This window comes from Coenobita brevimanus, chromosome 93, assembly GCF_032717465.1.
Source record: "Coenobita brevimanus isolate Jiangsu-jjx chromosome 93, ASM3271746v2, whole genome shotgun sequence".
NCBI classification, from domain to species: Eukaryota; Metazoa; Arthropoda; class Malacostraca; order Decapoda; family Coenobitidae; genus Coenobita; species Coenobita brevimanus.
The window spans coordinates 49,443,691-49,464,908 of NC_137046.1; the positions used below are offsets into that span (position 1 = coordinate 49,443,691).

Consider the following 21,218-nt stretch of genomic DNA (forward strand, 5'->3'; position numbering starts at 1 on the left):
CTTTGACAGTACTGCCACCAGCCCCACATACCATCACTTCTGTTTTATCTGCATTTACTCTTAAGCCCTTGTGCCCCATACTATCTCTCCACTTCCTAAATCTTTCCTCTGCCTCCCTTTTATTCTCTGCAATGAACACCAAATCATCAGCATACAACATCTCCCATGGGAGTCCATTTCTGAAGTAACGTGAGAAAGCTTCAAGTATCATGATAAACAATGAAGAGCTCAAAACTGACCCCTGCTGCACACCAACATTCATGGAAACTCATCACTCAAATCTCCATTCACTCTTACCTGTGTGCAAGCACCCACATTCATGGCCATAACCACCCAATCAGCCACTCCTCAATCTCAAGACTTCTCACTGTCCACATCACCACCTCTCTAGGGACTTTGTCAAAGGCCTTCTCCAAATCAACAAAAACAAAGTACAGTTCCCTTTCCTTTCCTATATATTTTTCCTGAAGCTGTCAAACAATGAATATGGCATCAGTGGTCCCTTTGCCTGGAATAAACCCAAACTGCATCTCATCAATATTCACTCTTTCTCTAATCATACCTTCTAAAACTCTCTCCATTACCTTCATTATCTCCCTCTACAATTTCCTCTTTCTAGGCATCACCCTAGCCCTTGTTCATATTTACAATTACACTCTTCAGCCAATAATTTGGGACAACACACTCATATATAACAGTGCTTATCAGGTCTGTGACTAATCTAACTCCTATATCTCTCGAGGCTTTCAATATTTCAGCAGTCAACCCAGACTGCTGTCTTCCCCATTTGCATCTTGCCTATTGCCCTGCTCACAGCCGAAGGGTCAATCACACATCCCTGAAGAAGACTAGACCAACCACTTTCCAAGGTTTTGATGGAGACTTCCTTCCAAGCATTGGCCCAGTTGAACATCATAGACCTGATGTTGTAATGGCGCAGATTCTCCAAGGTCGACCCCTTCCTCTTCCTCATGCACCAACATCACCTTGTCGAGGAAACTCTGACAGTAGAGGATCTTGGCTGTCATGATAACCCTTTGTCCATTTCCTGAACAAGAGCAGTTGTATCAGGTGACAGAAACATGCACCTAATACGGCCATCATCAGCAACCAAATCCTTCTCCGATGGATGCACAGGGGAACTGTCAAGGATCGGGACAGTCTTCACCTGGCCGCGAGGAATACCAAGTTCCTCTATTTGGTAATGGATAACCTCCTTGACAACATGTCTGTGGAACCAGTCTCTGCAGATCTTTGCAGTAAACCACGCCTTCACAGAATGGTACCACACAACAGGCAGGCTATCCATCAACCCATGGAGACAATATGGCTGTTTAGTACATAAAACAGTAACGGGTTTGAAGTGGTGCATCCCATCAGCACTGGCACAGCACAACACCAAGACACATTGTTTGGACAACTTCCAACCAGGCACAGCCTTCTCTGTCCCTTCTGCCAGGATGTTGGTGGACAAGGAGTGGAAGAACAGGCCAGTTTCATCAGCACTGTACACCTGACCGAGAGCAAGGCCCTCCTTCTTGATCAGACGCTGCACTTTCTGGCAAAATGGTTCAACATCCTCCACTGCTGCATCCAAAGTCTCGCCATGTACCTTACTGCCCTTGCAGCCAGTAAGTCCATGTAAAAGTGTGAACCGGAAGAACCAACCCTCGGATGCCTTAAAGTTGTACATGTTGTGCAGGCATGCAAACTTCTTGGATGCAGCCTTCAACTCGGTCCAACGTACAAGCATGCCAGCAGAACCAAACCAAAGCCGACTGGTCGATGCTGGCGTGGCGGGCCTGGGACATCACCTTCCGGTTGCCTCTGTGAGTGGTATCACCGTAGTCCTATCCATAATGAGTCAGATTGTCTCTTGATTTCTTGATATCAAGCAAGGTTGACTGGGCCAAGTCATATTCACACAAAATCCATGAAGTTGGCCAGCCCGCATCAACCTTGCCCAGTATCTCACGTTTCTCCAGAGTCACAACCCTCCTCTTGCGTTTCTCAGGTGGTGGTGGTGCCATCATCACACACACAAGAATACTACAGAGGAGAATTAAGGCCTGTAAAAGGTAGGGCACCACTACAAATGCAACAATGGAAGCAGCCATTGTTTGACCTCAGCCAAGCATCACACGCAGAGAGACAAAGGCGAGAACTGAGGTGCAGTACCACGGAGGAGTGTACGGCGTTGCCATGTCTCTACTCACGCTTGGCTATGAGCATGCAAGCAAAAGGCAGCACACTGACCTACAAGTGCAAGAGTCCTTTTCACTCACCCAGGCAAATGTTGCAACATGGCAGAAACACTAGGTCCCCGTACATCATGGGCCTAAGGAGTGGCCGAGTAATCCAGACGGTGATGCAACTTTGGCCATTCGGTAAGAGGGCGGATGGCCATGCATAGTTGGGAGTTTCCAACTAATCTGGGCAGCTGGGGGATTTCAACCATTCAGTAGGGAGCCTGACAGTCATTCTCACTCAGCTTGTGGGTTGCACTATGTCTTCCTCGTGTGCTGCCGGAATGTTACAGGTGATCAGGGTGGCCGGGGGATTTCGCCAATTCAGTAGTAAGCCAGACAGCCATTCTCACTCAGATTGTGGGTTATGTCTGTTTTCCTCACGCGCTGCCGGTATGTTTCCAGTGATCAAGGTGGCCTCGGGGGACTTCAACCATTCAGTAGGGAGCTGGAAAGCCTTGTTTGCTCAGCTTGTGGGTTATGGTATACAGTATGACACGCGCATGGACAGAGAAGCTGGTGAGCTACCCAACAGATTTTTTTGACTATGCAGGCCGGTTAGCTGCTGAAGCCTGAACTTTTATGTCCAGTTATGGACAAATAAATCCGGATACGGACCTAATAAAGCCACGGCCTAACGTCCGTATATGAAACATAACTGGATATGGAACGTCCGGATTATTGAGGGATTACTGTACTTTCATATATCCTAAAAAAGTTTATGCCATATACAGAGGAATCACATTACCTGCATATTTAACTCAATTCTTGTGTTTTACCTTATCCACAAAAACCACAAAATATCCAAAGTTCATCCTATGTGCAGAATTTCATGACTTTCACGAGGACAAATAGCCAAAGTTCATCCTATCCGCAAAATTTCATGATTTCTGCGATGTAGGATGGCACAAAATTATGAATGACTCACAGAAAACATGATTAAGTGAATGGCCACACATGACTATCAAGTCAGCCATCTTTGTTCTGGTCAGGGCATACAGAATACATGTCATCCATGATGCTGCCCGAACCAACCCTTCATTCCTGCCTAACATCAATACCTGTTTGCGTGACCCCAACCCCTCTGAGTGCACCCCTCTCACCTCCATCCCCCTGACACCACCTACTGGTCCCACTTGGACATCCCACCCAGTCCAGGACAGCCTTACCTATCAACTTTGGTCAGCAACCATTTTCTTAACACTGGATGACCTTGCTGATGTTTCTGGTAGTGAGTCTGCAGCTGGACCCAGTGAGGTGGAATGCAGTGTTGCTGCATCCTCCCACCCAACCATCTGGTCAGCAGTGCTGCTCCAACCTGCTCCATCTCCCAAGCTCCGATGTCACTGTTTCCACCCAGCTCACACTTCTCCCTTTCAGGCTGCATGTAACCCATCAGGGCCTTCCATCCAGCTTGATACCTGCCTGGAACTTTGCCAGCCAGTTCTAAAACATCGCTGATTATTATTCCTGTCCCCACTCCGACCGAGCTGCACGCCATCTCCCCCAATTCTCCTGTGACAGGCTTTGTCCCCAGTGATTATCTTGCTCCCCCACAGAAGCCTGTACCAAGGATAGCCTCCAAAACGTCCCCACATGCCAACCCCTCAGGTGCCCAATCCTAAGAGTCCTTCGTGGACCTCCTGTTAACAGCCATGTCCATATATAAAAATGGACAGTCCTTCATCAAAATCTGATTCAGCCTCTTGCTGTGGCTCCTCTCCTCTCCCTTCTCTCTTCTCAATGATAGCCCCTTCACCCCTCTGTAGAGTCCTCCTCTGGAATGCCAGATCTTTTCTTCAGAACACTTCTGATTTCAAACAAATGGTAGTGGATTTTGCCCTGGATGTCACTGGTCTCTGTGGGACTTTGCAATCCCCACATCTTTGTCTGTCACTCCAGAATGTTACAATTTACCAGGCTGATTGTCAGGGTGTTGGGGGTGGTTTAGCTGTTGCAGTCCGGGAGGACATGTCCAGCTTGGTTCTCCATCTGACCTGGCTCCCCTCAAGGGGTATTAGAAGTTCCTGTGGTTCACATTTCCCCCATATTTGCTACAACCCTTGCAAGGACACTGTCTTAGGGGCTATCAAGATCAGCTCCCTTCACCCTGCCTCCTTCTGGGTGACTTTAATACCAGACATCCCCATTGGGATTCATTCCTCGTGCGGGGTTCTGGCAACAGGTCAGGATCCTACTACTTTCAATTTCTCCTGAAGAATGGTCGTTTTTCCTTTCTTACCCCACTGAGCTTACAGACCCGTACTGACCTGCACACTGGCCTGCCTTTCACCCTCAACCTTTGTGTGGGGGACTCCATCTTTGGTGGCTTGGTCATTTGCACTGGGCTTGTACTTGGGGTCCAATCACCTGCCAGTAATCCTGGATGTCCCTGGCCTTTCTCCAACTTGCCCTGCCCTGCCCTGTCTCGTCCACATTGGATCCTCACATGGAGGCCCTGGTCCTCTTCTGAGGCAGTCCTTCGTGATGCCTGGGTTTTGCCTAGAGGGTCCTTGGATGATCATGTGGTGGTCTTTATGTCCTCTGTGGTCATGGTGGGGCAGGTGAGTCAACCTTTTGCAGGTCCTTGGCACGTCCTTAAGGTCTCGCTATGATTCCTTGGTGGTGAGAGGGCTGCACCAGGGTCGTCCGGGATAGGCGGGCTTCCTGGGATGCCTGGCGCAGGTGCCCCTGCCCTTGCCACCGGGAACCCTACTGTCACAGGGATGCAGAATGTGAGCAGAAGCCTACCAGGGCTCGGCGTGATGCCTGGTCAGAATTCTGGCCAACCCTCTTATTCTCCCGCTAACCACCTGGACTTGGTCCTTTATTCGGGCAACAAAGGGTCACCCTCCCTTTGTATCTCCTGGTGAAAGAGGGTACTCTCCTGCTAGACTTCCAGGAAAAGGCTGTGTTCCTGACCACCTCCTTCGGGTCCCAGTTTGGTACCCCTGCTCCACTTCCAGGTACTTAGCAGATGCTTGGAGTCATTCAGGCTGGCATCTCCTCCCCATCCCCTATGGGTCTGGCCTCTACCTTTACCCAGGCAGAGCTTTCCTCTGCTTTGCATGCCTTATCATCTAAGAAGCTTTCCTCCGCTCCACATACCTCATCATCAGAGAAAGTGTGTGGCCTGGATTTTGTCCCCAAAGAATTTCTGGTCCATCTCCCCATCCCCTAACAGGTCTCTCTCCTTGACATCTCTAAACCCTAAACACCAGGCTATTTATAGCGCGGTAGTTCTCTTAGTACAGGCATTTTTCAAAAAACAGCCTGTTTTCAAACCTTAATATCTCCGAAAATAAAGCTGTTAGGGGAAAAAAATAAAGACCATATTGCTCACCAACTCTTCTTCTTGCAAAGGAAAGTATCCCCTGGTCTGTAGGTCATCATGTCGATGAGTAATGATGTGAGGAAGAGGAGCAGTTTCTGGTACAAGAAGCAGGATGTATTTGTGTGTGACGACCCCAACTATGACTTCGCTCCCAACGTAATAACTTCTCCATCACTAGATAAACTAGACATAGTGGCGTCCCAAGCACACCCTATGGCACTATCACTGAGTCCTTTTCCAGTATCCTTGGAAAGAGGCTTGGCAGGGGTGGAAAAGGCAAAAGTTCACATGAGGCGGGAACAGAACTGGAGGAGTTAAGAAAACATTGTCTTACACCTAGCAAAGTCACAGAGACAACTGAGGTATGCTTCCTTCGGCTGGCAGGAGTCTCTCCCTAGCCTTTGGTAATGAGATCAAGTGGCAGCCACTTAAAACTGTGCCACGAAAACAATTGTGGTTCCTGCTGACACCTGGCAATCTCCTGCTGCCTCCTCTGCGTCGGTCCATACCAACACCCAGCGGTTAGGGGTTAATGACAGCAGGGGGTTGGGGGTCTTCCTTTCTTGCTGGAAAGCCTCTCACCTCCCATCCTTCCCCAAGCCAGGGAGGGCTCTTCTTCTCCAGGTTCATATAGGCCAATACCATTGGCACTCCAGTGTTTGGAAGGTGCTAGAGATGATGGTGTGCCGTTGACTCTCCTGGTGGCTGGAGCATGACTGCCACTTGTCGGAGGTTGAGAGAGGATTCTGCCCTGGGAGGGGGACATCTGATGCCCTCCACCAGTATGACCTGTGTATTTACCAAGCATAGTGTCAACAGCAAGTACTGCAGGCAGTCTCTGTGGATATCTAAGAGGCCTTTGATTCTGCCTCCCCTAGAGGGACCATCTATAAGTTATGTTGTCCTGGCGTCAGAGGCTCTGGACCAGCCTGAGTCCAGAGCTATTTGGTGTGGCTTTCCTTCAGCATTTCCCTAGGGCGTACTTACTCCCCACCCCCACCCTGATCAGATGGAGAGTACCACAGGGCTCTGTCCTTAGTCCCCTTCTTTTTAATGTCTTAACATCTGACCTCCCTCATCCTCCTGGAGTGTCCATCTTGGTCTATGCTGACGATGTTTCCATCTTTTCCAATGCTACCTAATAATGGGAGGCCCAGCATTGTCTCCAACAGGCTGTGGATGCTTTTACCAACTGGGCTGCTGACCGATGCCTTATCGTAATGCATACAAAACTGCTCGTATGCTGCAGCCATCTGAGGCTCCCCTCCATGCCAATGGTTTGACACACTGGGGAGCCTCTCACCCTGTGGACCTGGACCTAGCACAAGTTTCTTGGCCTCCATCTGGAGAGCCCCCATCTCACCTGGGCCATCTTCCATCAGCGTGCTTTAGGCACCTGAACATCATAAGGCATGTTGTGGAGGGTTGCAGGGGTGCTGATCAATGTACTGTACTCTCCTTTGTCTTTACCTGGCATTCATCTGTAGGATGATCTCATATGGTTTCTACCTTAATGAATCAGCTGCTCAGTCTCACCTCAGGAAGCTGGATGTTGTCCAGAACACAGCACTTCACACTATACTTTGGCATCTCCAAGTCCACCCCTGTTGTTTCACATCATGAGGAGTCGCGTGATGTACCTCTCCATCTATCGCATGGAGCTGGACTGTCAGCTGCTCCCTTGCATTTCTGCCCTTCCCTCCAGCCACCCAGTCTCTGCTCTCTTCTGTCCCTCCATGGTCCTCTGCTAGACTCTGGACTGGCCATGACTGCAGTTACCCCTCACTGTGTATTGCATCTAGGCCTCCCATACCTTATCTCTAGACCTTTCCTGGCTTGCCCCAGTAGCCCCTCTCCCTTCCAGTTCCCCCTTGGATTGATTTGTCTGTGATTATCTCCCCCTATCTCCTGGTGCTGTTCCTGAAGTTATCTCCCCCTATCTCCTGGTGCTGTTCCTGAAGTTATCTCCCCCTATCTCCTGGTGCTGTTCCTGAACTTATCTTCCTCTATCTCCTGGTGCTGTTCCTGAACTTATCTCCCCCTACCTCCTGGTGCTGTTCCTGAAGTTATCTCCCCCTACCTCCTGGTGCTGTTCCTGAAGTTATCTCCCCCCAGCTCCTGGTGCTGTTCCTGAACTCCCCATATCTCCTGGTGCTGTTCCTGAAGTTATCTGCCCCCATCTCCTGGTGCTGTTCTTGAAGTCAACTGATGCTGTCTTGCTCTTTCTTAACATGGACTCGCTTTTTTTTTTTTTTTTTTTTTTTTAAGGGAACTCCTTTAGGATTTACACAGATGGGCTCCACCCTCCCCCATCATCCTTTACCCTGGTGGCCTAATCTGAGGACCTTTCCCTCAGCCAAACTTGTCTTTTCAATGGGAGGCATGATGTCCTGACTGTGGTACTCCTGGCCATCCTCCAGGCCCTTGAGTATGTATCGACTCTCTTAACTCCCAACCAGTGGTTTTATATACCAACTCACAGTCCTCATTTACCCTCCTCCTATCAGATCATCCAATGACTCATGTCAGGCTAGTCCATGCCATTCTGGAGCACTTCTTTCTTCTTGCATCTTCCCCCTGGCACTTTTGCCCGTAATGGTTCCCCTCACTTTTAGGCATCTGTAGTAATGCAGTTGCTGACATAACCGCGAGACCAACGCTGGCTTCTGGCACAATGATCACTGTGGCTCCTGATCCAGCTGCATTCCCAGCTCTTACATGCGATGTCTGCATGTCGTACTGAAATGCAAACATAGTGACTGCCCTCCCTGTCTCCCACCTTGGGAGTTTTTGCATTAATTCTTCTGCACAACCATGGGATTGTCACTTGTCAGGATGTTGATGTTCACCAAGTTGTAGTTAGGTCCCACGAGCCTCACAAGTCACCTGTACCATCTGAGTAGTGTAGAGCACCCTTGGTGCCAATGGTGTCCCTGGGCTGAAGAGACCACAGAACATTTCATGCTGTGGTGCTAGAGATTCCACTCCCTCCACATGCTCTTGAGAGACCACCTGGCACCTCTGGAAGTTTTCAACCTGTCTCTTCACATTCTCTTGGGAAGCAGGGAGATGAGGACCCTCGGCTGTGGCAACACGTCATGTGGTATACGTCTGACTTCATCTGTAAATCTAGCAACTCTCCCGTATATAACATGAGGCCCTAATTAGTTTGCATCAGAAGGGAATTGGGCTGTAGTAGTAGTAGTTGTTCCCTAGGCAATCTGGATGAACAGCCCCGAGTCCCTTAGGAAAGCCACGGCCGAGACCGGGCTTTCCCACAGAACTCTCAAAGAGTGTATGTTGTGTTGTTGGCATAGGTGATTGTGTGCAATGCAGTCTTCCATAATGTGCCGTGTTGCATCCTGGACAGGCATCAGCAACGGAGTCATCCAGCCTCTTCTGGTAGCTTAAGAGGGCTGGATGGTGCCCACATCTCAGCCTGGCCAGGTGGACCCTGTCCTCACGAGGAAGATAGGATTCAGAAGGGTGGATGTCAGGAGGCCGTGCATGCAGCTGTGTGTTGTCTTTAAGTGACTGAATGGAGCGGCGAGTGATCTGAGTGTGGATATGCTTCTGGAAGCTGGTCTGAGGTGGGCGTGGAGGGAAAGATGACAGTATTTGTGTATGGTATCGTGTGCTGGGTGTTGTTTTGATGTTCCTTGGTGTGGGTGGATGTGCTGCCATGTACTGTAGTGGATGTTGTGGGTTTGTGGAGGCTGCAGCAAGAAACTGGGTGCCTCTCATGTCTAGGTGATCCTTGACTTTGAGGACTTTGGTTTCTTGATGTAGGTGGTCTGTGGGTGTAGTAGCTGTGCAGCCTGTGATTATTTTTAAGGCCTTGTTCTGTATGGTCTGTAGAGTGTTGTAGTGTGTTTTGGTGATATCACAAGCCTAGGCAGGGCTTGCATAATTCATCACTGAACGTATGTATTGTTTGTATACTGTGGTGGTGGTTTCTTTATTGTGTCCGAATGTCGTATGGGCAAGTGACCTCAAAGCATTGAGTCTTGGTGTTATTTTGTTTTTAATGTTTATGATGTGTTGTTTAAATGACATTGATGTGTTGTATGTTACACCATGGATTTTGGGTGTGTGTGTGTGTGGTAAGGGAGTGTTGTTTATGGTGAGGTGTGGGATGTGACTGTGTTCTGCTGTCCAGTTTGTAAGAAGAGTCACTGTAGGTTTGGCTGGGGCTATTTTGAGCCTGTTTGTGGTGAACCATTCGTGTAGTGTGTTGAGGTAAGGTTGAATGATGTGTGCAGCTGTGTTTGCGTTTTGGTTCGTACATGTAAGTGTTATATCATCTGCATAGGAAGCTATGTGTATCTGTGGTGTGTGGGTACGTCGTGCACGTATAGGTTAAAGAGTGTAGGGGACAAAACAGATCCTTGGGGGATGCCGTTTGTGAAGTTTCTGATGTTAGAAGACTGACTGGCAAATGTTACGTGTGCACATCTGCCTACTACGTAGTTTGCCAGCCATCTTTTTGTGTTATTGTGCATGTTTGTGTTGAGTATTTTGTTTGTGAGGTTGTGGCGGGGGATGGCAGCAAAAGCTTTGCTAATGTCTAGTGTGACTAGGAGCGTTCTGTGTGGTGGCCTAGCCGAATTCATGCCATCAAAAACTCTCTGTGTAAGGTCTGTAAGAAGGGTGTTTGTGGTCTAGTGGCCTAAAGTCATGTTGTGACTGGGCTAGGGGAATGTGAGGTGTGACTAGTTGTAGTACCAGTCGTTCAGTGACTTTAGAGGGGGTGCAGAGGAGTGTGATGGGGTGATGTGAGGAGGGTAATGTGGGGTCTTTGTTGGGTTTAGGGATGGTGATGATATTGCCATGCTTCCAGATGTTGGGTATTATGTTGTGTGAGTAGCTGTAGTTTGATATGTTGGTGAGTGCTTGTATGCCTTGTGGTCCTAGGTGTTTAAGGTGAATGTTGCTTATGTTGTCTGGTCCACAGGCAGACGAGTGCTTGAGGTTGTTAATGATGTGCTCGTCTGGTTGTAAGTGAAAGGTGCGTAGTCTGGGTCTGTGGGGAACTGTCTCTTACGTCGGATGATACGTCGGTCTTCAGGATGGGGGTTTAGATGGCTGACTTGTGAAAAAGTGATTGATGAGAGTTTTCTTGTTGTTTGTTTGAGGGTATGGTGTCTGTTGTTGTGATGGCAGTGTGTGATTGTGTGGTGTTGCTGTTGGAAAGTGTGATGCTGTTTAGTGTTTTGTAGAGTTTACTGATCATTGTTTTGTGGTCAGGTGTTTGGAGGTAATTTTTCCAGTTTAGTGTTTGCTGTTCTGATATTTTATTGTTCATCTGAGTGTTGAGTTCTTGTATTTGTTGTATGGTGTCTTGTGTATGGGGTGTTGGGGAGTGTTGCAGTGTGTCCCGTTGTCTGATGAGGCCTTGAGTTTCTGGTGTGAAGTTGGGGTTGTGTTTCTTTCTGCTGCCTCTAGGGATGTGTCTTTTGTCTGCATTTTGTATGATTGTATTGAAAGTGTTCACAGCGGTGTTGATGTTTGTGCTGGGTGTACTGTTTAGTGTTTCGAAATGCTGTTCTGTTTCAGTTACAAAGGCCTCCCAGTTGGCTCTCTTATAATTAGTGTATGTGTGTTTGTGGCCAGCTGGGGTGATTCTGGTTTTGGTAGTGATGATGATTGGGAGGTGATCAGAACCAAGGGTTTTGACCACTCTCCATGATGTAGTGGGGGCGAGGTTTGGGGAGCAGAAGGTGATGTCTGGAGATGATGGGAGGAAGAGGGCTTGGTGTGGGATATGGGTATGTTGGTCTAGACTATTTAGTATGAAGAGATGATCTGTCTGGGATTGTAGTACCAGCCCTCTGTCTTTGTCAGGGTTGTTGACATGCCAGGCCGACAACTTGGCATTGAAATCACCACCCAGGATGATGTTGGGTATGTTAGTGATGTGGTGTATCTGTGGAGAGTAACTGTGTGGTACTGTGGGGGACGATTGGGGGGGAATGTATGTGTTAGCGATTGTTATGAGTGATTTGTTACCAGTGTGTATTTTAATTGATTGTATTTCTGTGTGGTGAAATGCTGAAGCATGGGGGAGAGATAGTAGTAGAATGGATGTGGAAGATGTGCAGATTGGCCTGGGAGGAAGGTAGAGTCCCGGAGGATTGGAAGTCAGGTATAATTATTCCCTTGTACAAAGGAAAAGGGGAAAAAGAAGTGTGTGGTAATCATAGGGGCATTTGTCTTCTTAGTATAATAGGAAAGGTGTATGGTAGGATACTTATTGACAAAGTCAGAGAAAGAACAGAGAAATTAGTTGGAGAAGAACAGGGAGGCTTTAGGAAGGGAAGAGGTTGTGTAGATCAGATATTCATTCTTAGATCTTTAGTGGAAAAGTTTCTAGAGAAGAGAAAGAAGTTGTATGCGGCTTTCATGGATTTGGAGAAAGCATATGACAGGGTGGACAGACAAGGATTGTGGAAAGTGTTAAGAATATATGGAGTAGATGGGAAGTTGTTGAATGCTGTGAAGAGTATGTACGATGGTGCGAAGGCTAAAGTGCATGTGGATGGTGAACTAAGTGAATTTTTCTCTTTGAAAGTTGGGTTGAAACAGGGATGTGTCATGTCTCCATGGTTGTTCAATCTGTACATGGATGGGGTAATAAAAGAGGTACAAGGTAGGGTAGTGGATGTTGGAGTGGCCCTGGTGAGAGAGGGTAGTGTTTGGAAACTCCCTGTACTGTTGTTTGCAGATGATACTGTGATGTTGAATGAAGACGAAGGGGAGCTGCAAGGCTTGGTGGATGAGTTTGGGAGAGTGTGTAAGAAACGGAATCTAAAGGTGAATGTAGAGAAGAGTAAAGTGATGGTCTTTGAGAGAGGTGAAGTCAGTGAATGTACAGCGAGGTTGGATGGTGAGGAATTGGAAAATGTGAGTACGTTTAAGTACTTGGGTAGTGTGATGAGTAAGGATGGAGGTTTGGAGGGTGAAGTGCTTGAAAGGGTACAGCAGGGAAGAGAGGTTGCTGGTTCTTTGAAAGCAGTGATAAGAAACAGGGAAGTGAGCATGGAAGTGAAAAAGTTACTACATGACAGTATTGTTATACCAACTTTAACGTACGGAAGTGAAGCTTGGACGTTGTTGGAAGGACACAAGTCAAGAGAGCAGTGGAAATGAGTTATTTAAGAGGAGCCTGTGGAGTCACATGGAGAGACAGGCTGACGAATGAGGATATAAAAGAGCGTTGTGGTGTGGATGTGGATGTGACAGGAAGCGTTATGAGGAACACACTGAGGTGGTTTGGCCATGTGGAGAGAATGGAGGGTGAAAGACTGACGAAGAGAGTGTATGTGAGTGAGGTGGAGGGGGCAAGAGGAAGGGGGAGGCCAAGGATGAGATGGAGGGATGGGGTGGAGAGGTATATGAGAGAGGGGGGTGTGAGTTGGGAGCAGGGCAGTGAAATGGCGGGGGACAGGCCGACTTGAAGGCGACTTGTTTGTGGCCACCCCAAACGGGATTGAGGCGTCTGGCAATAGATAGATAGATAGATAGTTTTTCTGTTGTGGTGTCATGTGGGGGGAGAAGTGACTTTGTGTGTGCACTGGTATCTACAAAGTCGATGGATTTGTGTACCAGGGTGATGAGTCCACCGCCACCGCCGTCGGCCCGGTCTTGTCGAATGGTGGTGAAGTTATGAAATGTCGGTGTTTTCTGTGCTCTGTGTAGTTCTGTTATTTTGGCTGCATCCCTCAAACACACAAGAAGAAGAAGAAGAAGATGCAGATTACAGATATCCCTTGTTTCACAAGCACAGAAACCAAAAAATATCAAGCTCCATGCCAAAAACTGAAATTTTCATTTCAAGAACTTTCATAGAACACTCACCACAAATTATAAAATGCCATACACATGTAAATCTATCTGTTTACTTCTACAAATAAAACAATTAAAAGGCTCTGTCCTGATGCCTCTTGTCTGTTAGAAGCTTAGCTAGACAGCCACCAGCTGATCACACCAAAATCAATCTATCATACCTGCGTCAAAGCATGCCATAATTAGCCTCAATATGATCTGTGCACTACAGTTATGAATGATAATTAGTATTTATTTCAGCTTTGACTTGCCAAAAACTGGGTGATGTGTGTGACAAATAACAAACATTGAAACAGGTGCTCTACCGCCTGGAAACAGAGGCTGAATAGCCAAAATGAATACAAAATATTTTGTCTAATCATAGGGTGCCATAACTGTCCTCAATATGATCTGTGAATTATAATTCTGAATGATAATTTATACTTTCAGGGACAAAGTGACAATAACTGATGGCTATGTGTGACAAACAACAAACACTGAAACAAGTGATATACTGTACTGTGGGAACTGAGGAGAAATAGCTGACACAAAAAGGAAACATTACATTACCAGCTCAAAGAGTGACATAATTATGCTCAGTATGATGTGCATTACACATCAATATGATAATTAACATGACTAAGCAGTGATTGACTATGCACTGGCAAAAAGAAGAAAAATAACAAAGAGGTGCTGTTGCAAAGGGGTAAACATCACATCATATCGTCTGGCCATCCAGGCCTCTTAAAGTTACCAAACCTCCTTGCCACCCTATCCTCAATGCTCGTCTCTGCTCAGTACTATACTGTAGTGCATATAAAAATATGTAATCTTGTGTAACATTATCCACAAAATGTCTGAAAGTGTCAGTACAGTGCTTGGTTGGTGGTTAAGAAGGAGGGGGTAACAAATGTTGAACAGGAATAGCTATTTAGCTACTGAATTCATGGACCCAAGAACAAATTAGTTTTCCCAAAGGTGTATGTGCTCAAGTGTCATGAGTTCACAGTTCTTGAACCTGGTGTCCAAAAACAATCAGACTTGAATAATGCAACCCTTCTGTATAATTCATGGTTCAAATACATCTCTTAAATTCACTTCAACTGCTCAACTTGGTGTCCATGCTCCACACCTAATTATAAAGTTACTTGAAGAAAACTGTTCCACAGTGTCTTATTCACTTCTCAGTCAGCCAATTCCTCTACCAGAACACAATTTAATTATTTTTCCCTGAAGCATTCTATCTCTTGCCCCACCATCCATGTTCCCTGCCTACAGCTGAAGGAGAAGCCTTTTGGAATAAATAAGCCCCCCACCTTCCCTACCCCCTCCCGTGGGACTCTTTCCCAGAGGTGTGGAAGAGTGGAGGGTGGGGTGGGAGCACTGCCACCTCCTCTCACTCTCTTTCTTCCTTTCCTCCCTTCCTTCCACCATCTTGGCATTGAAAACAATTACCCAACACTTTACCCCCCTGTCTTATTTTTCTCTTCAAAAAACTTTGCTGGGACACTTTACTGCCTCATTTTAAAAGCTTTCAACTTATCTGATTAAAAACACTCTAAAATACTGACCAACACTTAGAAATAATGTGTTCTTTGCCAATAATACAACATTATATGGACAGGAAAAATTAAACCTCCCTAGTTTATGCTGATATTCAACTGTTTCCACAATGATATACAGGTGTAACACCATTCATACAAATGTCTGAGTACAGGGTAAAATGACATGGCCCTGTTTCAATCCTACTCTGTCAGAAATATCACGTAGTTTCCCTTTCACTCACACACTTGCACCAAATCCCTCAATGAAAGCTTTTAACAGCCTCCAGCCATCTCCTGTCAACTCCATATATTCTTAAAAATCACCAAAAAGACACATTTTTCTTTTGATTGAAAACATCACCATCATATCAGACTGAAAAAACAGGCCTAACTGGAATTAAAGCTTTGGACTTTCGGGCTTCAAAAGATTAAATTGATCCATGTGGTTAAATTCTATTTGACACTTACTGGGCGTCCTTTCTTTTTCATTGTTTTCTCTCCACCCTCTCCCTCTTCTTCTTCTTCATCCTCTTCTTCTTCGTCTTCATCTTCATCATCTTCATCATATTCTTCATAATCACCAAGTTCTGAATTCTCAATTCCATAGTCACCATCCTCTGACTGCATGAACCTAAAAATATAAGTATGGTACAATAATTACTGGTACTAACAAATGAGGCACTCCGAGCCAGAGGGGAGACGATGCATTTTGCTTACTTGCTTTGACATCTAATTACGAAAATGTAATGTACTTTAAACATGTCATGTTTACCACCATTTTAATAATCTTGGCTAGCACTTTCAAGCTATACAATAAAATGCGTATAAGTATAATTCTAACACTGTATAATTAGCCATGTCAAAGTTTAACAACTAATTACCAAAATTAAGCAAAATGCACGGTCGCACCTCTGGCTTGGAGCACCTCAAATAGCATAATTATGCACTTATGCAGGAGAGGTAGAGTGTAAATGCAAAAGAACATTTTCATAATTCAACATCCTTAATCATATGAGATAGGCAGATCCAGTACATAACTTACTAATTTCACCACAATAACAATACAAAGTAGAATGGCAGGGCCATACACTCCCCATCCCTCGCTCTCCTGTGCCATATGAGATCCACATCAAATGCTGGTTGGAACAATGTAGGGCATTATTATCATGGTCCATTAGTATTCTTGTCATCTTAGGTGGTCTAGCACTTCTGCCATGACAGTAAATGCTGCCCATTCTATGTTTTCTAGGAAAACTAAATTTATATTATGAGGGATAATAGTATACAAGAGGGTATTAACATGCAATATGCAAAACAAATCACATAGCAAGAGATGCTAGAAGGCCCCAGCAATTATAAGAATCCAGCCCCATGATAATCCAAAGCCAATATATAAAGGTAAACTTCCAGCCCTCTGTTCATACTCTCTTTGGTTGACTCCCAGCTCCTATTCTTGCCTCTTCTAGTTGATTTCTCTCTCTCTTCTACTCTCAGTGTTAAATGGCTTTATCCTGTCCTTCTTACATGACGTCCTACTCTCCACTCCTGTTCCTTTCTCCTGATTTCCAACCACTTATTCCTGCTCCTTTTAGCCGACTTCCAGCCCTCTTCCCCTGCAGTTTTTAGTTAACTTCCAGACCTATTTTCTTGTCCCTCTTACTACTCCCTTTTAACCCTTAGACTTACCAATGATGACCTGGGTCGCCATGTGTTAGTCAACCTCTGACGTCAGTATGACGACTTTGCCCTTCATCCGATGTAATATCTAAAGAAATATTTAGGGAGTCGTCATTTTTGTTGGATGACAGGCAAAAGTGGGCGGAGCTAAGCCTGCCACAGCTGGTGCGTGTGTGTTCACTTGGTTTACTAGGCTCAGTGTGGTGTGAGGTTCCTTATATGTAGGATGTACACCTCTTGACCTCCTGCCGAACACTTATGCTCCTTTTTCTCACATATATATGTGGCGTTATTATTAAAGAAAATACAACAAATAATGCATTATTGGAAAGGAAATTCATTCTGCTATGTATTGAAGCAAAAAATATTATTAGTTCTTGAATAGTTTTTTTTTGGCGAATATTTTTTTAAAGGGCAGTGTAAAACCTTAGCATATCAGCTAACTTCTACTCACTTTTTTGCATTTTATTTTGTATATATTGTCTTTTTGGACAATGTATGACAGAGCAAAATTCTTCATCTTCAAAATGAGACCACAGTGGCCTTTGTATGATGAATAGTAACTTTCGTATGAGCATCAGAAGTAAAATGTCTCTACGTGACTGTTCTGAAAGCTCTCAAGCGAGAGTTACGTGCACAGCCAGAATTTACGCTCCTCCCTTCACGGGAAAGGGTTAATTGATTTCTGGACCTCATCTCCACCTCTTCTCCTTTTTGCTTGCTTCCAGCCTTTCTCCTGCCCTTTTTAGTTGATTACCAGCCCTCTTCTCCTGTCCCTTTTGGTTGACTGTTAGTCCTTCTCTCTTGCTTGTTTTAACCCGCGGCGTCCCGTCGACGTACTTCCACGTCCTCACGTTATGTCACTGCCAATCTCGTTGACGTACTTCAACGTCCTGCAATTGCAAGGTTCATAATTTCCACAATTTTCAAAATTTGCGCGAGATTTTCGATTCGCCCACGTACCCAAGCCTCTCCTACCTGCCGCCAGGCAGGCAGCGTCCTAGACCCCGCGTGACCCGCGCTCGCCCTTGTCTCGGTCACTCACCTGCTAGCAGTGACCCAGGTCAGACATGGCGCGGAAAGGTCTCTCAGACGAGGAAATTGCATCCGCCCTGGAAGCCTTCACTGGAGATAGTGATTCTCCACTTGACGATGATGTGGTGGATCGCGATTACGTCCAGCCAGAGGAAGAAATAAGTAGCAGTGATGAAGAGGTCCCTTCGCCCCGAAAAACGAGGTATGTGACATACCGTAAGGCAAGGGAAGGCCAGCCTGCTCCCCAACCACGTGCACAGCTATCTCTCCATCCCGAATCTGATGAGGACGAGGATGAGGACGATGAGGATGACGGTGGCTTAGGATGTGATATCGCCTCGTGGTTGGGAAAAGAAAAAATATCACCCCGAGGATCAGAAGGTGGGGCGAGAAGACATATAAGGTATGGTGAAAGTCTTTTGTCTGGGGAAGTGGAAAGTGGTGTGGTGGGATTGCTGGGTGAAAGGGAAAGTGTTGTGGCGGCAGCACGGGGTGAAAGTGGTGTGGGGGTAGTGCAGGGTGAAGGGGCAAGTGGTGTGAGGGAGGCAGCACGAGCACGTGGTGCACGTAGGCCTAGGGGAGAGGAGGTGGAGCCACTCCCCAGCACGTCTTTCGCCCCACAATATTCCCAAACTTCCTCCCCACAGCCCCAGGATGTGGGGAAAGGAAGGAAAGGGAAGGGAAAGGAAGGAAAGGGAAGGGAAAGGGTAAAGGAAAAGGGAGAGGGAAGAGAAGTGCGAGTGATGAGAGGCGCCGCTCTCCACCTCCCCAACCTCCCCCACCACCCTCACCTCCCCACCCTGACGAAGGGGACGATGGGGACGGGGCTGGAGACGGTGGTGTCACGTGGAACTGGGAAGATGGGAGTAATTTTACTCCCATCATTCACCATTTCACTGAGGAGTGGCGGTCTGGTTGCACGGCTCCAGGTGTGCATGCAGGTTCATCTAGGGTGGATTTTTTCCACTTGTTCTTTGGGGAGGCGTTTGTGGGGTGCATAGTTGAACAGACTAATGTATTTTCACGATCACAGCGCCGTGAAAGTGAATGTTCGGGAACCACGAGCAGGCATTCCCAACAATATGACTATCCCGTTACAATTTCAGAGATGTTCTTATTTTTGGCCCTGGTTCTCTTGATGGGTGTGGTAAGGAAAAACCAAATTCCTGCCTACTGGACAACTGACCCAATGATCCTCACACCTTTCTTTGGAAAGGTGATGAGTCGTAACAGACTTCAGTATATTCTCGGCCGCCTCCACTTTTTTGATGCAGAAGATCCAGCCAATGCAAATAACACAGATAAAATGAGGAGAATTAGGCTGGTATTTGATCATTTACGGGAAATGTTCCGCTCCTCATTTTATCCCTACAGAGACCTCGTCATAGACGAGAGTCTTGTGTTGTGGAGAGGCAATATTTCCTTTAGGCAGTACATACCCAGCAAGAGACACCGTTTCGGGTTCAAGATCTTTGTTATGTGTGACTGTAAGACTGGTTATGTGCAAGACATAGTCTTGTACACGGGCGCACAGACAGATATAACAGAAGATCGGAGTATAGGACTCTCTGGGGCCGTGGTGAAGACAATGATAGAAGAGTACCTTCATTGTGGTCATGTGTTGTACCTGGACAACTGGTACACTAGCCCTCTTCGCTAGGTTCCTCCACCAACATGACACCGGAGTCTGTGGTACAGTCAAGAGAAACCGTCGCCATATGGTCAAGATAGGGAGGAAACTTGACAAGAACGAGGTGGTTTTCTTCCAGGCCAATAACATCCTTGCCACCCTGTGGAACCACAACAGGGAAGTTTGCCTCCTATCAACTGTTCACAGCCCCCTGATGCACCGCACAGACTCCGTGGATCACCGTAGCGAGAGGAGGCGCAACGTATGGAAACCCGAGTCTGTACTGGACTATAATCTGAACATGAGGCAAGTGGATCAGTCAGACTCGATGATTTGAAGTGTTGACTGTGCCAGGACCACGATGAAGTGGTACAAGAAACTCTTTTTCCACTTGCTCGACATCACGGTCCTGAACGCCCACTACCTGCACGCAATGACCACCGGAGTATCCGAGACCTTTGAGGGGTTTGTGAGGGAGCTGGCACATGAAATAATCACCAAGCATGCCCAGGACAGACCCACACACCGCACCCGCACCCCCATGGCTGCCCAGACTCCCCTACGTCTTGCAGGACGCCACTATCCCAGCGCAATCCCTTCCGACCCAAACCGTCGTAAACCCCAGCGTCGCTGCCATGTATGTAAGCACTCGACAGTCAGACCATCCACTCAGAGAAAAGACACAAGGTACGAGTGTGTCGAGTGCAATGTTGCGTTGTGCCTTCAGCCTTGTTTCAAAGAGTACCATAATTTCCTACACTACTGAAACTGTGTGGGATGGCGAAATGACGCTCATTATAATGGTAAGGCCAGTCAGTAGGTGCTAAGTCAAATATAAAGTTGAAACGGGTGTTATGTTTTCAGGAAAGTAATGTATAAGCTGAGAATTAGTGTAAGTTGAAAGAAGTGATATCAAAACTACACCCACTGTGTAAATCTGCGAAAATATGACGCTCAGTATAACACTCTGGTCAGTAAATATGTGATAGCAAGAATATAAAGTGGAAACGGATGTAATGTTAGCATGAATAAAACGTATAAGTTGAACAATAGTGTAAGTTGTAATAACTGATGTCACGAGTACACCCACATTCTGGTCAGTATGTGATAGGAATTATATAAAGTGGAATTTGTTGTAATGTTAGTAGTAAAGTATTTTATAAGATGATTACTAGTGTAAGATGAAACAAATGATATCGCGATAACACTCCCTGTGTAAGTACGAGCTAATATGACGCTCAGTTGAATCGTAAGGTCTGAAATTATGTGATATCAATTATATCAAGTGTAAACATGTGCAATGTTAGTGGAGAATTATTATATAAGTACAAAAATAGGTTGTAAGCTGAAATAGTAGTCATAGCGACTTCACCGTGTGTGTTATTATGCGCTATTATTACGCTATATATTTACGTAAGGCCTGAAATTATCTCAAAACAGTTCTATAAAGTTGAAAAGTGTATAATGTTATTAGGAAAGTATTATGTAAGTACAAAAAACACAATACGAGTTGAAACAACAGTCACAGCGAGTTCACTCACTACGTAAATAAGCGCTAACATTACGCTAAATGTTATCGAAAGGCCTGTGAATACGTAAAAACAGTTCAATAAAATGTAAACTGTTATAATGTTATTGTAGAAGTATAATGTAAGTAAAAAAAATGATATGTATCATGATTTTTGAATGTTAGCGATTCATCGTGACCAGTATGCCCGATTTTGGTCGTTTCGCACGATGGTACAATGCTTATTTCTGCTCTATTTTTGTATAAAATCCAATTTACTCTTTTATCACATGTTTTTATGTTTGTAATAAATACATATCTACTTACTTTCATTGGTTTCCCAGACTTATAATACCATAGAAAACGTTAGAGGCTCAGACCACCTACGGAGAACACGGGGCCAGGTGGGACCAAGGCATAC

At 46.0% G+C, this 21,218-nt stretch overlaps 1 protein-coding gene across 1 annotated transcript in view; it reads right to left on the bottom strand.

Moving 5' to 3' along the window:
* Positions 1 to 21,218, bottom strand: part of LOC145412431 (uncharacterized) — a 258,467-nt gene that overhangs the window by 115,861 nt on the left and 121,388 nt on the right. Inside the window, exon 19 of the mRNA XM_080282316.1 lies at positions 15,417 to 15,579. Within this exon, the coding sequence (XP_080138442.1) occupies positions 15,417 to 15,579 (163 nt within the window). The remainder of the gene's footprint in view (positions 1 to 15,416; positions 15,580 to 21,218) is intronic.